This window comes from Anabrus simplex, chromosome 4, assembly GCF_040414725.1.
Source record: "Anabrus simplex isolate iqAnaSimp1 chromosome 4, ASM4041472v1, whole genome shotgun sequence".
NCBI lineage: Eukaryota > Metazoa > Arthropoda > Insecta > Orthoptera > Tettigoniidae > Anabrus > Anabrus simplex.
In genome coordinates, this window is record NC_090268.1 from 211,818,641 (window position 1) to 211,846,091 (window position 27,451).

The following is a 27,451-nucleotide window of genomic DNA, read 5'->3' on the forward strand; positions in this document are numbered from 1 at the left end:
GTGATGGTACTAATCACAAGTAGTTTCATGGTTCTGAGTCAATCATCCCTTGGTCGCCCCTTTTAGTCTCATCCTACGACAGGCAGGGGATACAGTGGGTGTATTCTTCGTCTGTGCCCCTCACCCAAAGGGGGTAGACAAAGAGAAAAAGAGAAAAAAGAAGGGAACCGTCACTTCGAAAACTGAAGTAACAGACGAAGAAAGGCAAGGGCCACGAAGGGCGTGAAAATGAAAGACTCCCTATGCCTCGAAAGCTCTAATACCGTCGGGGTCGGAAAATAACAAGTGTTGACCAAGGCATGTCGGACAGGATAGACGAAAGTGAGGAGCCTGGCACGATTAAGTTGAAGAAATGCCAGGTCTCAGCTAAGGGCCCCGTGGTCGCCAACCCACACTCTCAACTAGAGAGGGCCTAGGAACCCTTTTAGTCGGCTCTTACGACAGGCAGGGGATACCGTGCGTGTATTCTTCATCTGCGACCCCCACCCACAGGGGGTAAACATCTCAAGGAATTCGTGTCGCAAGCCCGTTCCAACATTCGATAACGAATTAAAATCCGCTTACTAGCCGTGAAACACGAACCTTACACTACGAGGGTGTCACAACACATTATTAATATGTATCGTTCTTCTTTGCAGCAAATTGTTGACACCTTCCGGTCTGTCCCTGAGGAGCAGGTGCTGGAGAGGAAACTGGAAGAATACGGCATCACTGTCGATGAAATCATCAACCTCGTCAAGGATTTCCTTGGCTGGACCCGCTGAACATGGCATGGATATGATAAACGACATGGAACTTTTTATACCTTGAAACATTCATTAAAAAAATAATCTGATAGCACATTGTTTTTGTGGTTCCTAGATTCCTATCCCCATCCAGAGGTGAAATATTTTCACCTGCTACCAACGAGTTACACACAGAAAGAAGACGTTAAAATATTATCTTACTATACATAAAATGGATGTGTGTGTGTGTGTAAATGACACACCTCCTCCTAAACCACTGGAGCAATTTCAACCAAACTTGGTACACTTATGACTTAATATCTGGAGACGAGCACTGTGGAGGTGTTCTTATTTCTTCTCAACTAAATTAACATTCGTGTATTTTGATATTTTAAGGTTTGAAACACTTCCTTCTCGTCCCGCCAGCTTTGACTCTGGCCAATGGGAAATTTTCTGTAATTATTTTTCAGCCAATATTAGGCTAATTGTAACTTTTAAACTATCCAATAAAAATGAGAGTGTAGTCCGGATTTAGTCCAGAGACTTCTCGAACCATCCCCCTCGGGTATAAAAGCTGCGGCTTTTTCAAGCTACCTTGTCTTATTGATCGTCGAAGTACTGAGTGTGTGTGTTTAGACAGGAGGCGGGGTGCCTCATCCTTCAGTGGGCAGAACATCAGCCCAGGTAGTGACCACCAGTTTTCTATCTCTGTAGCTACCTCCCCAACGTGCCCGAGGGGAAGATTCTAAAGCTTTAACTATGTAACCGTTTGATTTCTAAAATGTCAACTTCTTCCTTTTCATGTAAAAATTCATAAACTCTTACTCTGTAAATCGGGGATGGAGAGTATGTTACCCTCTCGAGTTCCCCTTCAATTTATCTTGAGGTGACTAAGATTTTTTAATTGATGATGATGATGATGATGCTTGTTGTTTAAAGGGGCCTAACATCGAGGTCATCGGCCCCTAATGGTACGAAATGAAAGGACAAAAATGTCAAATTCATCCACTGACCAAAAAAAATAATGTCGTCATGAAGAATGAATGGATGGACATGAGCCCAACAAAAAAAAACAAAAAAAGGAAACAACCAAAATACAGTGGATCAGACTCAAAGATCATACATAATTGATTACTGACCAAGGGACCACTCATAAAGCACGATGATGCTTGATGTCGAAAGGGGTGCAAAATCCATGTCTAAGGCCCCACAGAATGGTACATGTCGCGAGTAAAGTAGAACCATGGTATTGGCATGTTGGGGTACTAATCAAAAGTAGCGAAACTCACGGTGATCCACACAAGACGGTACTACTCACAAGTATTGTACTTCGTACAGGTAACGCAGACCTATGGTGTTTCTCACACAATGGCGCCACTCATAGCCAACGCAAACCAATGAGTTTCCTCACCTAGGTGTACTAGGCACGGATGCCGGCCCCACGGGCCCCGTGGTGTTCCTCACAGAGTGGATACTAATCAAAGGCAACGCAGACCCACGGTGTCGCTCATATAGTGGTACAACTCACAGGCTACGCCCAGACCCGCGGTGGTGCTCACATGGGTACGACGCACGGGTACTGGAAACCCCCAGGCCACGCTCATGACTACTACTAAACACAAACCCATTTCGTACCGAACATAGTGGTACAACTCGCAAGTACAGGCAACCCATGGTGTTCCCCGCGTGATGGTACGAATCAAAAGTAGTTTCATGGTTCTAATTCAGCATCCCTTGGTCGCCCCTTTTAGTCGCCTCTCACGACAGGCAGGGGATACCGTGGGTGCATTATTCGTCAGCCTCCCCCACCCACAGGGGGGGTGTGTTTGGTCCGCGAGAGGTATTTTATTTCCCTCAAGTCCGCCGGCAAGCCGGTTAGGACCCCCCTATCCGCCACCTGGGACGCGCCACGTGGGAGTATCACCTCTCCCCCTGCTATGCCTGCGTAGCAGGTTCGTGGATTTTGTAATTGTTTCTCTTCCTGTAAAACATTAATTGACCTTCCTTCTAATCACCCAAGTAGTGTGGGTTTAGCCTATGCATCATCGGGCTACAAGCCCAAGTAGAGTTTTAAAACTTGGTTTTCAAGGAGCGCAAGTGTACGCCTCCATACATTTTGTGTTTGGGCCAGTAATTTAACCTGTTTTTCTTTTCCACGAAGGCCCAGTAATTTGAGTAATAGATATCCCTGTGTACAAAAATTGTAAATTGTAGGTTGAGCCTAGAGAGGCCAGAAATTGTAATACTTTTGGTGTAATGTTGCCTCGTGTAGGCTGTAAGAAATTGGGAGCACAGTCTCCTTGGTTAAATTTGGAGAGCATCTTTGCTGACAAGATGTAGTGTTTACAGTGCACTATGTCTTCTGGTATGAGCTAGAATAAAATTGTTACTTTCATTGACCTGTCTCAGTCTTATACTTGGCTTTGACAATATGATGATGATGATTGATGTTTGTTGTTTAAAGGGGCCCAACATCGAGGTCATCGGCCCCTGATCGTACGAAGTGAGACGAAATGAAATGACAACTTAAAATTCCAAAATCCTCCACTGACCAGAATTCAAAGCATGAGGACGAAGAATGAATGGATGGACGGATATGAATTTAAAACGATCAGTGGATCCGACCCACAGTGCCTCACATGCACAGAAGCTGGCACAAAACAATCGTATTACCGACTAAGGGACTGCTTCTATAGCACGATGCTGAAGCGATTATGCGTATAGTCGAAGCGAGTCCAAAATCCAGGTCGTCAGCCCCTCATAATGGTATTTATGGCTAGGAAAGTAGAACCATGCAATGTGTAATGTTGCGGTACTAATCAAAAGTAGCGGAGACTCGCGGTATTCCACACAGTATGGTACTATTCACAGGTAGTGTAATGCGCACATGTAACACAGACGTATGTTGTTTCGCACATTGCGGCGCTGTTTGCAGGCAACGCAAAGATATAAAGGCAACGCAAACCCATGGCGTTCCCCACATAAGTGGACTAACCACAAGGACCTGTACTATCCCATGGAATTTCTCACATAGTGGGAACTGAGCATAGGTAACGCAGAACTATGGTGTCGCTCATATAGGGGTACGAATCACAGGTACTGCAGGACCCCCATCCTGATTCACAAACTGTCGCTACTAATCACAAAGCTATTGCGTACCTAACATAACGGTACTACGCGCAAGTAAATGCAACCCATGGTGTTCCCTGCGTGATAGTACAAATTACAAGAAGTTTCGTGATTCTAATTGAATCATCCGTTGGTCGCCCCTTTTATTCGCCACTTACGACAGGCAGGGCATACCGTGGGTGAATTCTTCGTATGCCTCCTCCACCCACAGGGGGTGTGTTTGGTCCGCGAGAGGTATTTTATTTCCCTCAAGTCCGCCGGCAAGCCGGTTAGGACCCCCCTATCCGCCACCTGGGACGCGCCACGTGGGAGTATCACCTCTCCCCCTGCTGGCGTAGCAGGTGCTTTGACAATATGAAAGTGGCTGAGGTATGAGTGACGCTAGTAATGCCATTCCTTATACAGCCAGTCCCTGCTATGAATGGTGTGAAGATGTCGCTCATAGAGTCGGTTGGTGCACGCATTTCAGTAGGCCTGGAAGACTGATGTGCAATAGCAACTTCTGGCTCAGAGAGGTAAGTAACAGGAAACTACCTCACTCCTCATTTCCCTAGTACGCCTGTTCATTGACACCTAGGCCATCTATGACAGCTAATGGTGAACCTGTTGAGGATCCAACCAGTCTTCCGGCTGAATACCCAACATACGTGAACTCTTTTCTGGTATTTATGTAATATTGTGTGGGGCCTTTGGAAGGACGTATTTGTAACCCTTGGAGCAAAGGGCTCTGGAATTGGGATATTTCTGTTCTTGTGTAAATAACACAATATTGGCGAGGTTGTAAATTTGTAAATTGGGAGCTTTAAGCTCAAAACTTATAAATTCCCTATTTTGGGGTTTTCTGCTTTTGTACCAAAATTGTTATTGTACCTGATCTTTTTTTCTTCACCTAGTGAAGAAGCTTGTTAAGTTTAATTTTCTGAAAAGAAATATAACATTTAAGTTTTATATTAATTTTGATATCGTAGATAGACATATTCAAGCCCGCACCTTTTTCCACCTCTCTGTGATCCACAAAACGCCAGTAATTATTATTATTATTATTATTATTATTATTATTATTATTATTATTATTATTATTATTATTATTATTATTATACCGGGCGGTACACCTCCGCGCCGCTAATTTAAAATTTGCGCCAGTTGAAACTCTCCTACTGGAGGAAGCCTGAACTTTAACTACAGTGCTAATTCTCAAGTTTTTCAGAAGATGTCACTACTTGTAAACTTTGAAGTGTTCTAAACAGTGTCATTTTCGAAGTATTTTTGTTTTGCCTGTAGTAAGAAGTGTGAACATTCTCTTCTAGAGGACACTACTGAAGAACTACAATGGTGCACCCTAGTGTGAAGTGAAATAACTGTGTTTTTGGAGAAATTTTGGGTTCAAAAGTTTGTTCTTTGTTAAATTTCTTTCAGTCCTTATTTAAGTTGGCAATATTAACCCTTTCTTTCCCCTTGTTTTGAATTTGTCCAATCAGGAATTTCTGTAATTAATTTTCCACCAATAATGTGTTTCTTCTTCATCTAGTGTAGGGGTTTTCGTTATTAACCAATAAATGATTGTGGGCGGGTGTTCTCATTCCTGAAACGCCTCGAACTTTCCACTAGGGTATATAAACTGCTGATTTTCGGGTCTCCGTGCCACTTCAGTAACAGCTATCAGTGTGTAAATTATGTAGCAGGGGGCGGGTAGCGCCTCTTTCTTCGGGCAGCAGTTCAACCACCAGGTAATGGCCGTTTAATAACTTCTTTTCTTTCTAGCTCAGCAGTTTAACTCTCGGGGCAGGTCCGAAGCGTTTTACCATGTAATTTTCCCCTAAAATGTAAAAACACTTGGTATCTATTCTATCTTTTTAAACTACAAATTGGGATAGAGAGTGCTTAACCCTCTCGAGCTCCCACTCATATTGCTTTGAGGTGAACTTATTTTCACAACCGTTTCTTCTCTTCTAATGTAATGTAAATCATTTTCTTATATAAGTCACCTCTTTAGTATGGGACTAGCCCTTGCATAAGCGGCCTAGTGCCAAGTAGGTTTTAGTAAAATATATTAGGAGTGCAGTTGTGCCTCCTCTCAAGTTGGTGTTATCGAGGCCATGTAATATTTCTGTTTCTTCACTTAATAGGCCTCAGTAGATTGGGTATTTGTACCCCTGTGTCTATGTCCTTGGAGGACAGCTTGAAGGTGGAATTTGGTGTGGCCTTTGATAGGCTAGAACTTTGAGAGCGGGTTGCTCTTTCCAAAATAAAAATTTGTTTTTGCGTGCCTCGAGGAGGCTTTACTGTGTAAAGGGGAGCAAGTGCTCCTAGGCATGATTGGGGTTTTCTGCCCCTTGTTGAACCTTGTATAGAAGGAAAGTTGGGCTCATTGCTCAAGAATTGTGTGTCTGGCTCTGGGAGCCCAAATCCTGTAACTCTGTAATTGTACATTCTCGAATAGTTGCTTTGCTACTCTGTACCTGCCATTCTTGTTATTACTTGATTTTGCAAAAAAAAATATAACCTTTTTAAATTTTAAATTAACTTTAATTTCGTAGCTTGAGACCTGTTCATCCCAGCACCTTCTTTCACCTCTACCTACCACGGACAACTCCGTAACAATTATTATTATTATTGCAACGTGCTTCGAAACGAAGGGCTAAAATGTACTGAGACTGGTAAGTATTAACACACCAGAAAATATCGATATTTCGTCTCATGAATCTACCTTTGCTGGCAAAATCTAGTGTTTACAGTGCACTATGTCTTCTGGTATGTGCTAGAGCAATTTTGTTACTTTCATTGATCTGTCTCTGTCTTATCATGCGATTCCTTCTGCAACCAGTCCCTGCTATAAATGGTGCGAAAATGTTGCTCATAGGATCAGCTGGTGCATGTATTTCAGTGGGCTTGACAGACTGATATGTAATATGATATGCAACTTCTGGCTTGGTGAGGAAAGCAACGGAAAGCTACCTCGCTCCTCATTTCCCTAGTATGCCTCTTCAGTAATGCGTAGGTCGTCTATGACAGCTGATGGCGGAACTCTTGAGGATCCAACCACCCTTAGGACTGAAGACTGAACATACAAAATGTCCGAATAAGGATGCATAGACAGTGCAGTCCAACTGAATCACTAAATAAAAGACTGATTGAGTTGCTGACTAAATTTCTAGAAAACACAATTCACATAACTGCAGTTAGTGAAGCGTCGTCTTCTCCTGCGGTGATTAAGAGGGGTTACCCTCAAGGCTATATTATTGGAACTTCATTATTTCTTACTAATAATCCAAGAGTATAGAGAGAAGATAGATTATGTTAAAGAATTTTGACGCATTTCTTATTGAGGGGAATGCATTGGTTCAACTTGTTTTTTCCATGTGTACATCATCTACTTCAAGTACCAAACATTTAACTGCACAACGTTGATGGTGACATAAGTAACTAGTTGACTGTCTGCGACCATTTCGAGGGTTTTCCTTTAGATACCGAGTTGAGTAATATACCTAATACAGGCTAGTTGGAGATAGCTATCAAACTACTTCCACAAACTAGCAGAAGGTGGTGGTCTGGAACTTCTAATTGAAATTTTATGTTATAGGAATTAGAAAATATCTTTGACAGAGTGGAATAGAAGAAGCTGATGGACATAGTAAAGAGGAAATGAGTGCATGACAGAAGATCATAATACGATTTAAAAAGTGATGAAAAACAAATCGTGATTGAAAGAGGAGTTAGCATTTAATGGAACAGAATAGAATAAAGTTGTATTCAGTCATTAAGTGTGTTACATACAACAGACGCTGTCCAAAAATGAAATCATAACATTCAGTACATACAAAAATGTATAACAGATTGTTATTTCAATATATATATAATATTAATTAATTTCATGGTATTCCTGCACTGAGTGAGAGGAATACATGAGTAACCAATTCTTAAGCTTTCTTGATATATTATATGGTAGTTCTTTTAGGTTTGAGGGCAGTCCACTAAACATCTTCGAATGAGCAATGAAATGGCTTAAAGCCTTCTATTGTAACCTATGTCGATGTACATCGACTTGGTTCGCTGATCTGGTAGTATACCGTATTAATGAACATTACTTCTGAGCTTGATTTTGTCTCTTTTTGCACATACTTTAAGAAGTGCATTATAAATATGCGTGTTCACAACCGTCGCAACGGACAGCTTAATAAGTATAGACCTACAGTAGACCATCATACGAGATTTGGTTACAATACGCTATGACCTTTTCTGGGAAAGTAAAATTTCAGAAAGTAGAATTCCGTATTTAATAACACTGTGAAAGAATGAAAAGTAGGCATTTACAATATATTTACTCGGAGCATTATCTCTGATGGCTCTGAAAAGATACACCACTCTTGATCGTTTACTTGAAATAAAGTGTATGTGTTCAAGTTTGAATCTAAATGCATTCCTAAGAATTTCATATGTTGATTGTTATGATTTAATTGATTTTTATATATTTTATTTATTTATTTGATTTTTTTATTCAACTGCAATGTTCTATGTTTGCTTGCTTAGCACACTGAGTTCTTCGACTATTTCAGCCTCATTTAAAAAAGTGGTATCATCTGCATATAAAACCGAACTGACATTAGATCCTATATTATCAGGTAAGTCATTTATTTGAACAAGAAATAGAAAAGGCCCTAAAACCGAGCCTTGTGGTAATCCATGTTGATTATGAAGTTCAGTTGATCGAATTCCTCCCAGTTCAACTACTTGCCTTCGGTTGCTCAAGTAGGAAACTATGATGTTCAGCTATTCATCCTTAACATCATAATCATTAAATTTGAAATTAAAAGTGAATGGTAGACACAATCAAACGCTTTGATGAGATCACATACAGTGACCTGGGTAACTTTCTTGTTTTCTGAAGCTAAAATAACATGTTGTAAGAGTGATTCTATTGCTTCAACTGTTGATTTAATTTTCTATAGCCAAACTGGTTCCTGCACAGAAAGCTATTAGATTTAAATAATCTACTAGTTGTTGTGTCATTACATACTCTAGAATTTTACCAAAAATAGGAATAACTGAAACCACTCGGGAACTACTGGGGTCGATTATAGGGTCCTTTTTGAAAACAGGGGTTTCCTTTGCATATTTATGGTTACATTGGAAAACTTCAGTCTGTAACCAATCATTTATACTGACAGTGAGAGATTTCAGAATATATGGAACTACAGTCTTGAGGAAGTTTTCTGACATACCATATACATCCTTGCTATCAGATTTTTTAAATTGATCACTATACACTTAAATTCGTTTCTTCTCACTGTTTTTCATACCAAACCCTGCTCAGGGGCAATATTTTGCTGTTGATGAGATGGCTCAGTGCATCGCTATCAGATAAAATAAAGTAGTTATTGAACTCATCTGGTGTAATCTAACTTTTGGCCTGCTGTACTGAACACTCCAATCGCTCTCTCTCTCTCTCTCTCTCTCTCTCTCTCTCTCTGCTTTACTTTTATTACCTGCACTTTCAATATAACATTCATTAGCGATTTGTTTAGCTGCCATTATAGCTTGTTTGTATTTACTCCTTGCATTTGTGTATAAGTTGAGGTTTCTGGAATTTTATTGCTTTTAAAGATGTAAAAGATTATTTCTCGTTATTTCAAGCAGTGGTGTAAACCACTTCAAGCCTGGAAATCAAAGTTCTGAATGCTCGATACTATAGACTGTTTTAATGACTGGAAAACAATCCTCAAGCAGTAATAAAATGTATGAAGGAAACGCTCAAAGTTCTTACCAACCCAGTATTTGGGTATGGTGCGCAAAGGTATCACCGAGATATCACTATAAAATTTGTCACAAATGGAACATAACAATTGCTTTTACACATATCAAGTGAAAAATCCCTGGCAAATTAAGAAATACCGTCGTTATTTGAGAAATATGAAAACATACTTAAGGCTTGTAGACAGGACTGGTTTATGTCGTATTCCGCTGCTGATGCCGTCTTTTGTTCTTTTCTTGAGGTCCAGGGCTAGCACCGAGGAATGCGAGTGCTATGTCTCTGGATTCTCATTATCTTTGTGCATTAAGAGTAGAGCAGGTAGTTCAAAAAGCAAAATGGAGGTGAACAGTATTTACGACGTTATTTCATTTTTCGATGAGGCAAATGAACAGGTTATTGTTAAATTACAAGACCTTAAGCTATTGCCGAAGGAAGGGAGATGTGTGAGCACCAACTGTAGAGGAAACTGCACTTTGATGAGGAAAGAGAGGAGTGGATTACTAGGATTTATTTTCAGATGCAGAAGGTGCAAGAATTTCAGAAGCCTAAGAAAAGGCACATTCTTCATCAATTCCAAATTAGAGTTGAAAACTATCTTTATTTTAATGTGGTTATGGGCGTCGAAAACACGCGTTTTAGCGAGTGCAAATATTCTAAACATGAGGAGGGCCTGTGTACTGCAGCAGTACAGATATTTCCGCGACATTTGTTCGTGGAAATTGATCAATGATAAAGATTACTTTCAGTTCGGTGGTGTAGGTACTGTAGTTCAATTAGATGAAAGTGTCATTACGAAAAGAAAATATAATGTTGGAAGAGTAGTTCAGCACAAATGGATTTTCGGCCTTTATGATACACACAATAAAAAGGGGAATGATTATTTACGTAGATAACAGAAAATCTAAAACATTGACTGATATTATTTTGGAACATGTTCTACCTGGCACTGAATTATGGACTGACTGTTGGCGGGGTTATTCAAAATTGTCTACTTTGGGGGGGGGGGGTTCACCGTTCATACACAAAACCGTTAATCACAGCCGAAATTTCGTGGATCCTATCACTGGTACCTGCACCAACCAAGTTGAAGGCTACTGGGCACGACTAAAACGTTATGCCAGAAACATGGGAGTAATGAACTCCAAACTGCTCCCAGAGCACATTGACCAGTTCATGTGGCTGGATATCTACGGGAAAACCACTAAGGACGCTTTCAACAACTTGGTGCAGCAGATTACAGAGAGATATCGTAAGTACCACAAAAATTTATTTTTGTTGAAAGAAATATAACATGATCCCTGGACCAATAAATAACTTAATGAATCAGTTAGGGCACAAGTGCACAACTCGTCCTAACGATATGTCATAATATGTTCTTTTCCGCAAAATATCCATCCTTTTTTCTTCAACACATTTCTCTAACCATTTCCAGATTCCTATAAATTTCGAAATTTTTTTAGGAGTTAGGACGTTACTCTTTCTTCTACATCCTTTGAGAAACTCTATGAAAAAGTCCATAGGACAGCCATTTCCAAAAAAAAACGCTGTGATCGGTAATCTGTCTCTGTATTTTAGTTCACTAGTCCACAGAATTTTTCTTATGTACATTGGCCATAGATTTTTGTCGCCTATTAAATCTTGCATATCCCGATACAATTCACGAAATGATGTCATTTTTTTCTTCTTTTTACAGCAGTACCGTGAAAATTACAGCACTAGTCGACAACTCGTGATCAAAGAACTTCAGCGAACAAAGACATTACACACGAAATTGTTCAACGTGTGAGACAAAAGACATACGTGTGTCACTGTGAGCGTAACACCAAATGTACTTGTAAAGTGGTAAAGTACGCATACATAATATACTCCAAAAATGAAATATTTCTTAATTTGCCAGGGATTTTTCACTTGATATGTGTAAAAGCAATTGTTATGTTCCATTTGTGACAAATTTTATAGTGATATCTCGGTGATACCTTTGCGCATCGTACCCCAGTATTTTGATACCCCTCATATAGATTCCCAGGCACCCAGTTCAATGATATAAATAAAACATATTTTTTGTTGTTGTAAGAAGAACCTTTTGAAAATAATTTTAGTTGAGGGATCATTCTGCATAGTGCAGTGAAATATCAACCAAACACCTTTGTGATTAGAATCCACCCCATGTGAAGACATATCTAACGTTCCAATATTGAAGGATGGGGATTGGCATTATTTATTATATTATCAAGCACCGCTTTCCCACTATTATGATATTTGTCCACACAGTAAAATATAAATGAATTGAGTAAATTAATCAGACTACGAATATTTACTTTCTTTTTTTCTGTGTCTCTCATGAAGATTAATATAACCAAAAATACATAATTTATACCTTTTTTGATATGGCAACAAGGCTCGTTATGAGCTTCTCTAACTTGTTCAAGAAAAGTGTTTATGTCTCCATCAGGGGACCGGTAAACTGGAGTCTCTATTAGTCCTAGATCGTTAGGGAGCACTGCTGCTACCTCAAAGTTGAATAACTTTACAGTCTATATTATTTAGAGTGAATATTACTACACCTCCATTTTTGTGAACCTGTCTACAATATATCATCTGTAATTTATAACCAGTAAGTATTACGTAGTCTGCCTCATTATTTTGAAACCAATGTTCAGTTATACAGATAATTTTAACAGAATTTTGAGTTCAAAATTTCAGTAGTACCAATGTTATTGATTACGATGCTTGTTGTTTTAAGGAGCCTAACATCGAAGGTCATCGACCGCTAATGGAACGAGATGGACGACATGATATATGATACTTAAAATTTTAAAATATATCCACTGAGTAGAGTTAAAAAATTGTGATGAAGAAAACTGAGTATGAGATTAAAACAATCAGTGGATCTAATTCTCAATGCCTTATTTTCTAATAAAATAAGAGAAAATACAGGGAACAAAGGAATAAGGCATTGCCTGTTAGTCCAGATATATGTACATAATTTACGTTAGACGTTAAAATAACACATTAAAATACGCAACACAAACTAAAATGAAGTCAATGGGATAAAAGCGCAATTGACACAAAAACACTAGGACAAAGGACATCATTACACACGATAAAACAGACCACTATCCCTCATAAAGCGGATGACGAGGTCTGCTGACTGCTCGTCATCACGCAAGATAAGGGAGATTGTACTCGGGAGGTTAAGACTACGGCGCAGATCGACCAGGTCCACACACTCAGTAAGGATGTGTACCACGGTAAGATGGTCGCCGCAGGTACACACCGGAGCGGGTTCTCCTTTCAATAGATGGGAGTGAGCTAGGATACCGTGGCCGATCCGAAGACGACATAATACCACTGCTTCTCTCCGAGAGGCCCGAAGGCAAGTCCTCCATACCTTCGTAGTACCTTTAACCGCTCTCAGCTTATTGGGAAGAAGAGTGGCCTACCACTCCATCTCCCAATGGGACATAATCAGATGTCTCATCTGAGAGCGAATATCACTTGCTGGAACCTTGAAAGGCAACGGGGGCAGTGTTGAGATGTTGAGATGAAGCACAACTGTCACTATCCACTGCCGACATCATAGCTGCGCCAAGAGTGCTCTCTCCCTTCCGCACTGTTTAGTGTGTGCCGGGAAGGGACGGTTGGGAGATGCCTGAGTGGAGGATAAGAAGTGCATATTTGGAATCAAGTGCACTAGATTTACAGATGGCATTCCGTCAACAAACGCCAGCAAGCCTGAATGTAGCATGTGATCAACATAGCATGTGAATTAATAAGAGTAAAATGAGGATTTTGAGGATCAGAACAGGTGGGATTAAGGCAAACATTAACATAGGTCATGTACAAATTGACTAAATGTCAGTTTTCACACATTCTAGTAGCCTAATAACGATTGATATACGATGCAGTCAGGAGGTGAGTACTGGTAATGCCTCAGCTAATGAGGTCTTCAACAGAATGAAGACTCCTCTGCGGACTTTTAAACATGGGCCTAGGGAAGAGGGTGGTGAAGAACTTTGTTAAGAGTGTAGCGCTGTGTGGAGTGGATGCCTGGACAATGTGGAGACAAAATGAAAGGAGATTGGAAGCATTTGAGATGTGGTTATGGAAGAGAATAGACAGATTATTCTGGGTGTAAGGAGTACGGGAATGAGATGTTGGAGAAAGTTGGAGACATCCAAGCAAGAAAAAGCAACTGGCTGCGAAAGGAGTGTTTGCTAATGGACCCCTAGAATGAATGGTCAGGGGAAAGACATGACGAGGCCACGAAGAAGCTACCAGCGAGTGAAGAGGGCGACATAAGACAGAACTGCGATGTAAAGGCATGCATGAAGGCAACTGCTAGTGATGATGATGATGATGATGATGCTTGTTGTTTAAAAGGGCCTAACATCGAGGTCATCGGCCTCTAATGGTACGAAATGAAATGACAAATTAAAACTTTTAAATCATCCACTGACCAAACTGAAAAATGGCATAAAGAATGAATGGTTGAATATGAATTTAAAACAATCAATGGATCCTACCCAAAAACTACCATAAAAATAATATTACTGACCAAGAGTCCACTTCTAAAGCACAGTCCTGAATCGAGGATGCTTGTAGTCTAAAGGGGTCCAAAATACAGGTCAATGGCCCCGCATAATGGTACCTATCGCTAGTAAAGGAGAACCATGGTATTTGTCTTGTTGGGGTACTAATCAAAAGTAGCGAAGACTCACGGTGTTCCACACATGATGGTACTACTCACAAGTATTGGACGCCGTACAGGTAACGCAGACCTATGGTGTTTCTCACATACGGGCGCCACATATAGGCAACGCAAACCGATGGTATTCCTCACCTAGGTGTACTAGTCACGGGTGCCGGTATTCCTGTGGTGTTCCTCACATAGTGGGTACTAAGCACAGGCAACGCAGACCCACGGTGTCACTCATATAGTGGTACTAATCACAGGCAACGCCCAGACCCGTGGTATTTCTCACAATGATACTAATCACGGGTACTGGAAACCCACAGTGACCCACTCTCTGCTGCTACTAATCACAAACCTATTTCGTACCTAATATAGTGGTACTACTCGCAAGTACAGGCAACCCATGGTGTTCCCCGCGTGATGGTACTAATCAAAAGTAGTTTCATGGTTCTAATACAATCATCCCTTGGTCACTCCTTTTAGTCGCCTCTCACGACAGGCAGGGGATACCGTGGGTGTATTTTTCTTCTGCATCCCCCACCCACAGGGGGTAGACAGAGAGAAAAGGGAAGAAATAAGAAGGGATCCGTCACTTCGAAAAATGAAGTAACGGACGAAGAAAGGCAAGGGCCACGAAGGACGTGAATAGGAGACTCCCTAGGCCTGGAATGCTCTAATACCGTCGGGGTCGGAAAAGAACAAGAGTTGACCAAGGGAGGTCAGACAGGATAGATGAAAGTGAGGAGCCTGGCACAAGCAAGTGGAAGCAATGCCAGATCTCAGCTAAGGGCCCCGTGGTCGCCAACCCACACTCCCATGTTGAGAGCCCATGGGTCCCATTTTAGTCGCCTCTTACGACAGGAGGGGATACCGTGGGTGTATTCTTCATCTGCGTCCCCCACCCACAGGGGGAGAGGACATCCTTAGAAATACTCAGACATTCTGAAGTACCAGCAGAGTCTGACAATCGACACGATCATACAACAGCACGCTGAAGCAGCGGTAAACATTTATTCGGGTAGAAGTAGTTGAGGAAAGAACTGCAAAGACAGCCTTCAAACTGAAATATGGTATATTACGAAAGGAGAGGACGCGCGCAGATGATTTAGTTTCAAGGTAAAATTAATTCCGTATTCTGTACTTCGTGAAAAGGGTCCTGAAATAAGGGAAATTTTCCACACCCAGAAGATGACTTTAGAGGTGAACTGAGATATTCTTAGGAAGTAAAACTGTTGCTTCACATGTAACAGGACAGGTCCTCGATTCAGAGATGGCAAGACGAAAGTCAGCTGTATAATTTGTTGCAAACCTGATTGGCTGAAGTGTAGATAGAAGAGGAGCAACAGAAAAAAAAAAGGAACTGATGCACAGAACGTTACTGATGAACCTCGAGTCCAATGGAATGAATAGAGTGAGAAGTGTTTTCATAGACACCAATTCACAGCGTTCACACATTTTTTAAGAAGCACAAAGAGAAATTAATTTTTTTACAAATCCGGGGTCTGAAACACCATTGAATTACTTACTTATTGGTAATACAACTCAAAAATACCACCACTACTACTATGAGGTAAAGATGAACAGTCTGAATGATAAGTATTCAGGCAAGATCGTAATTTTGTTTCAAGTACTCATAAGTGATTTATTACGGGGTATAAGAAGAGGGCGTTGGATGGAAGGAATGGGAATCAATGTTACTGCCTAGGTAATAAATAGACGAGATATTGAAATTTTAATTGGAACAAATTTGTGCGTAAATCTCTTCATTGGAAGAGTTTATAATCTGCATTATGCACTACTGGCGGTAGAAATTCGACTGGTTTGTGTTTTCATACGATACTTGGCTTGCGTACCGAATAATGAGTTGACTCAGCTGCAGCTATTACTACCGCTATTGGTATTTCATGGTGATCTGTTGGACGAATTGTGGAAGTAGGAGGAGATCGGAATCACTGATCTTTATGAGAAGAAAACGCCAGCTGAAATGGAAGAATCTGTGATTCAACATTGTGAGAAAACACTGAAAATGAACTCAAATGACAGTTATGAGTTACGCCTGCCCTGGGCAGGCAACCATGACGTCCTGCCTAGAAACAGCAGCACATCTGAAAGACGATTGAAATCTACTACTGAAAAAATAATTTCTACAAAGAGATTTCAAGATCATGACTCTGTATGCTGTGGACAGATCTCCGAAGGAGAACACAGTAACCCTGGTCATTTTTCCACACCGTGGTATTCAGAAAAGTTGTTGAACAAACAGTGTAAGGTAGTGCTTGATGCATCCTGTAAAGCACAGGGCTCCCTTTCACCTAACGCTTGTCTGGAAAATGATCCAAATCTGCCTGAAATGATTTCTTCAGTAATACGTGGATTCTAAGGAAAGACATGAAAGTAACAAGAATGGTCGCTGGCACAAAAAGGTGGCAACAATGGCTGGAGGGTATTCGGAATGAGGAGATAAAAGTTAAGTTATGAATGCTGGTGTTTTAACGACACAATAAGACATCGAAGGTATTTGCAGACGCAAGGAGTGGAAAGGACTAGGATTGGGAAGGTATCAACGATGGCCTTTATTAAGATACACCCCCGGGATTTGTCTACTGTGAATTGGGAAACCGCGGAAAGATCGTCTTCAGTACTGTCGACCGTGAGTTTCGAACCTATAATTCCCGATTCCAAGCTCACAGCCACGCTACCAACTCGGTCGGTAAAGAAACAAATCGAATTCTCTATTTGTGATATGTTTTCAATTATTTGTTGATATTATATTCTATTCTATTACCTAAAGAGTTCATGTGTATTATTTCACAACCTGGAAACTTTGTAAGTACATCCGTGGATATAATAATGAACAATGAACAATGAACTGCTAGCAAGAAGATGAATATTACTAGCTTTCGTCCCGAAGATTCACATGTTAATCTATATAAATAAAGTTGTAGGGGCTCCGCTGTCTGTAATTTCGTTTGTTTTGTCAATTTTTCAGATATTTATCCGTTTTAGGTCAACTTAAGACCAAATCGGTGGTTTTTACTTTTCGTGTCTGTTTGTCTGTTCCACCATCACGTCGAAACGGCTGGATAGATCGCAACCAAACTTCATATTTGGAGTATACTCATCCCTGTGAAGGTTTCGATATGCATGTCATTTTAAAATCTTTGAATAGATAGGGGGTTTAGAGGAAAACCGTTCTGGTTTTCCTCCATTTTCTCTTATACTATTGATTTTATGTAAACTCCGTGGACCGTACGTAAAACGTCTCTTCATTATAAACAACTTTTGTTATGTTCATAATTTATCTTACTCTTCACATGACGGAGAAATTTATTATTTTCTGCGGGTATCATGCTCTCCATTGGGTGACCGACAGACCGACAACGAACCTACATGTTACCATAACAACGTCTCTGACTGCTTGCCAGCAGGGAAGAAACGTATTGCCATTTTCCTCATCATGCTTTTAAATTCGTGGTTGTTCCTTGGGTAGAAGGAAAGAGAGGCGTCAATCGGCCTATCTGCGGGATATTGGCGGAATATCGTTGGAGGTTATAACCGCCCTCGAATAGATTAAGTAATAACACCATTAGTCATCTTCTTATCTGTTTACAGTACCTAAGAATCACTGCGCATAAATTTCTCCTCTGTTACCGCTTTCTTATATCCATAACTCACACCAGCATAATACTGAGGGGCATTTGATTTTCCAATACATTCACTTGGCATTTACATATTTGTCGTTATCCGGCTGTCCTCAGTTATAATCCGTTTGCTATTAATTTCAACTTTCTTATCTGTATTATTTTTTCCTTAATTACTCCGTATGTACGCGAGTGCTAGAATCTACTGGATATATTTCCACCAAACTTCAAATTTAGAATCCACCTGTCCTTGGATAGGTTTTAGAGTAAATATCGTTTCTAAATCCCTGAACTGACTGGGGGTTTATACGAAACCGAAACCGTGATTTTGCACTGCCACAAAATATACACAACCAAACTTAATATAAATCTACCTGCCTTAATGGAAATTAATTTCCGAACCTTTTTTCTCATGTGCATCATTTCGATATGAGGATTAATAAGGAAGATATCATTAACGGACCGTTCTTCGGTACAAGTCCCATCGGGCTTAACTCAAGAGCGGGTGCGTGTAAAGCGTATTTCTTACAACTTGAAAACTACTGAAGATATTCGAAACAAACTTTATATTTAGCACCCATCTGTCCAAAGGTAGGTTTTAAAGGTCAAGAACATTTCATGTTCCCGGAATGGACTGGTGGTTTATAGGGAACCGAAATGGTGATTTTACTCTTCCACAATATATACAGTACAAGACCAACCTGACTGGAAATCGACCAAACGTGATGGAATTCCATCTCTAAAACTTTCTTTTCATGTGCTTTTTTCGTCAGGAGGATTAATAAGGGAGATATCATGAATGGTCACTTTTGCAGGTTAAGTCCAACGGACATAGCCTAAATGGTGTTGTACGTGGAGCAGATTCCTTATCTATCTATATAAATAAAATTGCAACGACTGTGTGCCTCTACATTGACTATTTTGGCGAAATTTTCACACAACTGCCCATTTAAGGGGTAATAATGACCATCTGCATATTTTTTTTGTTTAGTTTCCTGAATGTCCTAATTTTTACCCTCCTCGTCCAAAATTCAGATTGCGGCATAATCTTCCAGACGAAAAGGAAAATTGAAATTTGACAAAATTATACGTTTTAGCCTGTAACGGACGGGAAACTTCAAAGATCCTTAAATTTTTCACTTTTTATCCCCGAAGAATATCGAAATATGGAAGCAATTTTAATGATGGTGCAGACCTTCGGAAATTCCTATCACATAACGGATTGCACAATCTGGGTTCAATTTTGGAATGATCTACAACATTGGTCTTATGACTTTTTGTCGTATCTGTATCCCTCTTACGTTTGATTTTTCTCTATTAATCGATGTTAAGTAAATTTTGACTTTTCACATGCATAATTCATTCTTTCAATCACTTATAGGAAATGTAGAATCATCAAACTCTTCACGAAAATTGGTCCACCCAGTAGCCATATGTGAGCCAAATGCTATGTATGTAGCTGTCACATAATTATCCGAAAGTAATGCAATGTGAGATAATCTTACAAAAGCTTTAACCTGTTCAACATTTCTAACTCAATCTGACCCAAGAATATCTGAGATATCATAGGACCAGCCATTCAGGCCACTAAATCCGGCATCTTATGGTATAATCCTTTGTCGATATGACGTAAGTTTAGCAGCAGTTAATCTGTAAATGAAGGTCTGCAATATTGTAAACACGCACACACTTTCGTATGTCGATGTCTATATATATTCACTGATGTCGATTTGTAGCGATCGAGAAAGGGTGTGCTTGCTATTGTAATCAGTGCTCCCCACACCGACTTTGGCTTGCAGTAGGAATGGGGTCCTTCTCCAACTCCTGTGTAACTGGCATTAGTAAGGAAGGCCTACCATTGTAACGAATAGTTCACTTCTCGATTTGACTTGCAGAAGGCAAGGGAGCATGCAGTTTTGTTTAAAGCTCCCCTACCCGATTGTGTTTGGCTGTAGGCAAGGATGCCCGCAATTATAAACAAATGTTCTCAACTAAAATGTGACTGGCATTAGGCATAGTGGCCTGCTATTTTGAAGGAAACTCACCAACTTGGTGTGACTGGCAGTAGGAAAAGGGGCCTGCCATTATAATAGAAACTCCTCAACTGTTATCTGCCTCGATGTAGGAAAGGGGGCTGCCATTGTAACGAAAACTCCCCAAATCGATTGTGACCGCGCAGTAGGCAATGGGGCCTGCAATTATAATGTAAACTTCCCAACTCGATTGTGAATGGCAGTAGGCAAGTGAGCCTGCCGTTACCATCACAAATACGTAACAAACACTGTACATTGGAAACAACGTATGGGGACCTCCCCATGCTATTTCTCGGATAACGCTAAGAGACATGCAATTTTAAAACAAACTTATTTACTACATGTACAGTATTTACTTCGATATTCGAATACAATGTAGAATACCATAGCGAAGCACGGGTACATTTGATAGTGCTATATAAAGTTCGAAATCATAGTAGCGGACCATTCACTGAAGCGCAACAACGTTTGCAAGAAGAACAGGAGACAGAGCTTCGTTCTTTTAGTGACATGTTTTCAAAACCAGTTTACGGTTAAACTTCTGTGAGAGCAATTTCACGAACATGTTGTGACTATTCCTTTCAAAACGTAGCAAAATATTGTACCAGCAATATCAACGACAAGATTTCCTATTCTTGAATTCTAATTCCTTTCCAAATTTCTTCTCTTTCTCTACCACCAGTTTTACACACTTACAAATTTCACCTCTGCGCCCCTGACAGATGTCCGCTGAGAGAGAAGTCTCGTCAAGAACAGAAATCGGAATGAAATGTTACGTCTGTAGGACGTAAAATGTCTGGACAGTCCAGGTGAGACACAACACGCACAGAACGCAGTTTGCGGCCTGATTAGTCTGTAGAGCCACTATAGAATTTGAATTTAGTCAATTTTTAGACTGTGTCATCAAGGCCTCCCAGTGAGGAAAGTCGCCCAGCTAGTTGGTATAATTCTCAGTGACACTGTCAGGACGTACAATCGCAGTCTTCAGACAATAAATATTCAACATCTTTCTCTCAGTAGTCACAACGGGAACTGATGACCACTACTTGTTGGCTCACAGGCTCAGGAAGAGGGCAGCGTAATGCATTCCTGGCGTCAATTGTAAGGACTGTATCTAATCCGGCAATGGAAAATTATCTCTATAGGGCCCACCTACACTGTCGAGTTCCTTTGCGAGCATTTGCACGTACACTCAAATGCCGTGACACAAATTGCAGATCGATAAGTGAATATTTGAACTGACGCCAATGTTATTTATCTTCATCAGTTAAGTGCTGAAGTGAGAGGAAAAGTTATTTTAGATGATACCGAAATAGATAATGCGATATCTTTAAAAGCAGCACTTGAATGCTTCAAAGCAAAACACTTGACTGCGAGATTATAGTGAAAGTAAGAGGTATAAAAGCCGCGACAGAAGTGATGATGATGATGATGCTTGTTGTTTAAAGGGGCCTAACATCGAGGTCATCGGCCCCTAATGGTACGAAATGAAAGAACAAAAATGTCAAATTCATCCACTGACCAAAAAAATAATAATGTCGTCATGAAAAATGAATGGATGGACATGAACCCAACAAAAAAAGGGAAACAAACAACCAAAATACAGTGGATCAGACTCAAAGATCATACATAATTGATTACTGACCAAGGGACCACTCGTAAAGCACGATGATGCTTGATGTCTAAAGGGGTGCAAAATCCATGTCTAAGGCCCCACAGAATGGTACATGTCGCGAGTAATGTAGAACCATGGTATAGGCATGTTGGGGTACTAATCAAAAGTAGCGAAACTCACGGTGTTCCACACAAGACGATGATGATGATGCTTGTTGTTTAAAGGGGCCTAACATCGAGGTCATCGGCCCCTAATGGTACGATATGAAACGACAAAGTAAAAGTTCAAAATCATCCACTGACCAAAATAAAAAATGTCATGAAGAATGAATGAATGAATGAATGAATGAAAATGAATTTAAAACAATCAGTGGATCCGTCTCAAAAAACTACCATAGTTAATAGTAGTACAGACCAAGGGACCACTTCCAAAGCACAATCCTGAATCGAGAATGCTTGGTGTCTAAATGGGTCCAAAATACAGATCAGAGGCCCCTCAGAATGATACTTATCGCTTGTAATGCAGAACCATGGTATCCGTCCTGTTGCGGTACTAATCAAAAGTAGCAGAGACTTGCGGTATTCCACACATTATTGTACTACTCAGAGGTTATGAAATTCGACGTATAATACAGACCTATGTTTTTCTCACTTTGCGGCGCCATTTACAGGCAACGCAAACCTATGGTGTTCATCACATAAGAGTACTAACCACAGGGACCTCTCCCTATCCCGTGGTGTTCCTCATATAGTGGGTACTAATCATAGGCAAGGCAGAACCATGGTAGCTATCATCCCATGGTTCTGCTCATATAGTGGTACTAATCACAGGTACTGCAAAAGCCGACCGCGCGGTGCTCCTGTGTGCTACTAATCATAAACCTACTTCGTACCCAATATAGTGGTACTACGCACAAGTAAAAGCGACCCTTGGTGTTCTCCGCGTGGTGGTACTAAGCACATGTAGTTTCATGGTTCGAATGCAATCATCCCTTGGTCGCCCCTTTTAGTCGCCTCTCACGACAGGCAGGGGATACCGTGGGTGTATTATTCGTCTGCCTCCCCCACCCACAGGGGGTGTGTGTTTGGCCCGCGAGAGGTATTTTATTTCCCTCAAGTCCGCCGGCAAGCCGGTTAGGACCCCCCTATCCGCCACCTGGGACGCGCCACGTGGGAGTATCACCTCTCCCCCTGCTACGCCTGCGTAGCAGGTTCGTGGAGCGACAGAAGTAGAGGAAGTCAGTTTCATCTTGTTAGAAGACTGAAGCATATCTACACGGTGAGTAGACTACGGAATTGCCACATTAATAATTAGTAACAGACATTAGCATCCAATAAGAGAATCCACACACATTACCATCTAGATTTATTACAGAATATTCTAACATTTCGGTTCGGAACACCGTAGATTCCATTCTTGGCATTGACCGGTTGATTCCACTGGCTTGAAGACTTTATTTTTGTATTTATTTCAATACACAACTCTCTCCACACCAGCGAATACAATAGAAATACGAAGTGATGAGTATATTCCTCCAATTACGGTTGGCGTCAGGAAGGGTACCTACACGTAACATATGACCATATCTTAGACATGCCGCAACGGGGTGTAGGAATAGCGACAGGAGGTGAAAGAAATTGTATCGCGGAACAGAATACTTGAAAGGGGCTGCCAGCCCAGGCTATAAACACCTAGTTAGATCACCATTTCAACGATTTCAAAATTTCCTTTCAATAAGTGCCTCGCAAATGTTTCATTATGCCCGATCATCAGTTTCGACATTTTCGACAAGATTATTCAATTCACGCTGAATATAACATGGACACAAAAATATTTTTAGTGATCGATATTATTCTCAATATTAAACATTTCGCAAATAAATGTAACAAGGATTTCTGAACAATATCCATACGATCATACGTTGATGGTTCTTTTAAAAGCTTCCACAGATACTTATCTCAATTTCAATTCACGGCCCACACAATGATGGATAAAATACGGTAGAGCGCAAGAATTTTACTAAAACATACCTACCTTAGAAAAATCTAAAAAATGTTATCTAATATAAAGGAAACATGTAACACTTAATATGTTTCATTTTTCAGATGAAGTTCGCCATTGTCATTCTCGCAACCATCGGCCTGGCTTGCGGATCCGTGCTGCGCCCCGGTGAGTAACATTTTGGATATCATTTTGATGCGATAGACCTCGGATTTTAGTTCCTCTACGAGGTAGTGTCAAATGAAAATATGTTAACACCTATTCTTGGCATTAATGCCTACAAATGCTCGCCAATTCTACACATATTTATATATAATATTAAAGTCTGTCTAACATTCACAGTAAAATTGACAAAAAGGGAAATTCCGAGAGCTAAAATTAGCACCATATACATGTCGTAATTTCTCTTTTACAATAAAGAGAAAATTGACCTCTTTCAACAATAATTATTCTACTATTCACACAGAACTACATTTCCCGCAGCGAAGCGACATATTTGGCATACAAGCGCCCACATCTCCATCGATCCGCATGATTTTGAAATAAATACTTCCCTGAGTTCTGTATCCTTCTCTACGGGACCCACAAAACGTAACATTTCGTACACAGATGTTATAACCGGAAAAAGATGATCATACCGGTACAATGACAACATCATAACTATTTGAACTGTTTAGTCGTTTAAAATTTCCCATTACCCTGCTTATCATATTGTCTAGTGTTGAGGATAGGCTTACATACTTGTTTACTCAATAAGCAGGAGATCACCAATACATTTGCGGATGACATGTAGGGCGAACTTACTAAGTAAGATCGTATAAAAGGTATTAAAACTAAATGGTGAGCTTTGTGAACGAGACCGTTTGGTAATGGTATCAGTGGACAGACAATCGGCATAATGTAATATTTCACTACATGCAACAACAAAGTGCCATTTAACAAAAGGAAATCATTACGTGGTAATTTCTTTTCTTTCAGAGCCCCGTGACATCCACCAAGACATCCAAGATTTCTTGGCCCTCATCCCCACTCAAGACATCCTCAACATCCTCTTCGACCACCTGGCTAACGATGCTGAATTCCAAGACAGTGTCGCCTACCTCCAGTCTGATGAATTCAAGCAGGCTCTTACTGTCGTTGAGGGCAAGCAGGAACTTAAGGCCGTAAGTAAACGATACATTAAGAAGTCTATGTCACTTACGCACAAACATATAAGGCCTCTCATTCCAAAACTTGCTTACTCCAACTGAGAACATTTTTAAGGAAACTCAGTAAACTGTTTTTAGGCTACTATGACATTGGCTAGCAGCATAAAAGGCCCCGGCATGTCTAACTGACTGTGTGTAAAATGAAAAAGAGAACTGAAGTTACTGAGTTTTGGAATGACAGAATGGAGAAAGTAAGCTATAGAATGATAATATTTGGAGAAGAGTGTTTTAGGAAAGACCATTCGAGTGAAGTGATTAGTAGTGAATGCCCCCAATTGTTAAGTAAATTAAATAACATAACCATGTGACCTTGGCGTGGTGAGGAGGCTTGCGCGTTCCAATGAAGCAGACAGCCGAACCGCAGGTGCAACCATATCGGATGGGCATCTGTTGAGAGACCAGACTAACGAATGGTTCACCGAAAGGGGAGTAGCAGCCTTTCGGAAGTTGGAAGGGCGGCAGTCTAGATGATTGACTGATATGGCCTTGTAATAATACTCAACATGGCTTAGCTGTATTGATACTGCTACACGGCTGTACGCAACGGCAAACTACAACCGTAACTAACTCCCGAGGACATGCAGCTCTCTCTGTATGAATGATGTACTGATGATGGATTCCTCCCGGGGAAAATATTCCTGAGGTGATAAAGTCCCCCATTCGGATCTCCGGGTTGGGGCTACACGAGGGGGAGATCATCAGGAATATGGATACTGACATTCTGCGAGTCAGAGCGTGGAATGTTAGAAGTTTGAATCGTTGTGGTAGACTAGAGAATCTGAAAATGGAGATGGATAGACTAAAGTTAAATATAGTTGGTATACGTGAAGTACGTTAGAAGGAAGAACAGGATTTTTGGTCAGGCCACTACAGAATAATTATCAACACAAATCAAACAGAGAAAATGCTGGAGTTGGTTTAATAATGATTAAGAAAATAGGGTAGCGGGTAAGTTACTATATCCAGCATTGTGAAATAATTATTGTTGTTAGGATAGACACCAACCCAATGCCCAGCACAATAGTGCAGGTCTATATGCCTACTAGTTCAGTGGATGATAGGGAAATCGAACGACTATATGATGAGACAGAAGATGTAATACAATATGTAAAACGTAAGGAGAATCGAATTGTGATGGGAGACTGAAATGCAGTGGTAGGCCAAGGAAGAGAAGGTAATACAGTAGGATAATTCGGATTGGGACAAAGGAATGAAAGAGGAAGTCGGCTGGTTGAATTCTGCACTGATCATAATTTAGTCCTTGGCAATACTTGGTTCAAACACCACAAACGATGGCTGTATACCTGGACGAGACCTGGAGACACTGGAAGGTATCAAACAGACTTCATTATGACTAGGCAGAAATTCAGAAACCAGGTGTTGGATTGCAAAACTTTCCCAGAAGCAGACGTGGGTTCTGATCACAACTTGTTGGTCATGAAATGATATTTGAAATTGAAGAAATTGAAGAAAGAAAGGAATTCAAGGAGATGGGAACTAGGCAAGTTGAAAGAAAAGAGTGTGAGGGATTTTTTCAAGGAACATATTGCACTAAGGACTAAATGAAGGTCCTGAAGAAAGCACAATAGAGGAAGAATTGGATAGTCATGAAAAATGTGGTCAGCAGAGATGTTGAAGAAATGTTAGGAAGAAAGAAATGGTCAACTAAGAAACAGTGGATAACTCAGGAGGTACTAAACCTGCCTGGTTAACGACGAAAATACAAGAATTCCAGAAATGCAGTTGTTTTACGCCGCACCGACACAGATAGGTCTTATGGCGACGATGGGATAGGAAAGGCCTGGGAGTTGGAAGGAAGCGGCCGAGCCCTTAATTGAGGTACAGCCTCAGCATTTGCCTAGTGTGAAAATGGGAAAACACGGAAAACCATCTTCAGGGCTGCCGACAGTGGGATTCGAACCCGCTATCTCCCAAATGCAAGCTCACAGCCGCGTGGCCCTGTCCGCATGGCAACTCGCCCAGTTGCAAGAAATGAAGAGGGCAGAAAACAATACAGGCGATTAAAGAATGAAGTGGATAGAAAGTACAAATCGCAATGCATCATTTTCTAATAAAATTATGGAAAATATAGTTTACAATGGTATAAGACATTGCCTTGAAGTACAGAGACATATAACATTCTAGTTAGAAGTTAAAATACCACGTTAAAAAACACAAACACCAACTAAAATAAAGTCAATGGAGTAAAATATTAGCCAACACAAGTACTCTAATACAAAATACACTTTCCCACACGATAAAAAGGGGACTATCCCTCGTAAAACGGATGACGAGGTCTGCTGACTACTCGTTATCTCGTAGGATGAGGGGAAATTGCACTCGGGAGTTGCAGCCTACGGCGCAGATCGGCTAGGTCCACGCACCACGCAAGAATGTGTACCACGGTTAGATGATCGCCGCAAGTACACACCGGGGGGCATTCACCCCTCAGTAGGTAGGAGTGCGTTACTATGCGTGACCGATCCGACGACATTCATTCTCTCCGAGAATCCCGAAGGGAAGTCTTCCAAACCTTCGTAGTTCATTTTTTCGTTCTTAGCTTATTTGGGGGAGGGGTCGCCTGCCACTCCGTCTCCCAATGGGATATAACTGAATGTGTCAATATAATGAATAATGATATTTGCTTAACGTCC

General features: G+C 40.7%; 1 protein-coding gene across 1 annotated transcript in view; it reads left to right on the forward strand.

Annotated features, from left to right (window-relative positions):
* LOC136871762 (uncharacterized) overlaps window positions 1–27,451 on the forward strand; it is a 305,830-nt gene that overhangs the window by 114,035 nt on the left and 164,344 nt on the right. The window contains exons 11-14 of the mRNA XM_068227378.1: window positions 639–750; window positions 22,799–22,866; window positions 23,694–23,757; window positions 24,568–24,752. Coding sequence (XP_068083479.1) covers window positions 639–750; window positions 22,799–22,866; window positions 23,694–23,757; window positions 24,568–24,752 — 429 coding nt within the window. The remainder of the gene's footprint in view (window positions 1–638; window positions 751–22,798; window positions 22,867–23,693; window positions 23,758–24,567; window positions 24,753–27,451) is intronic.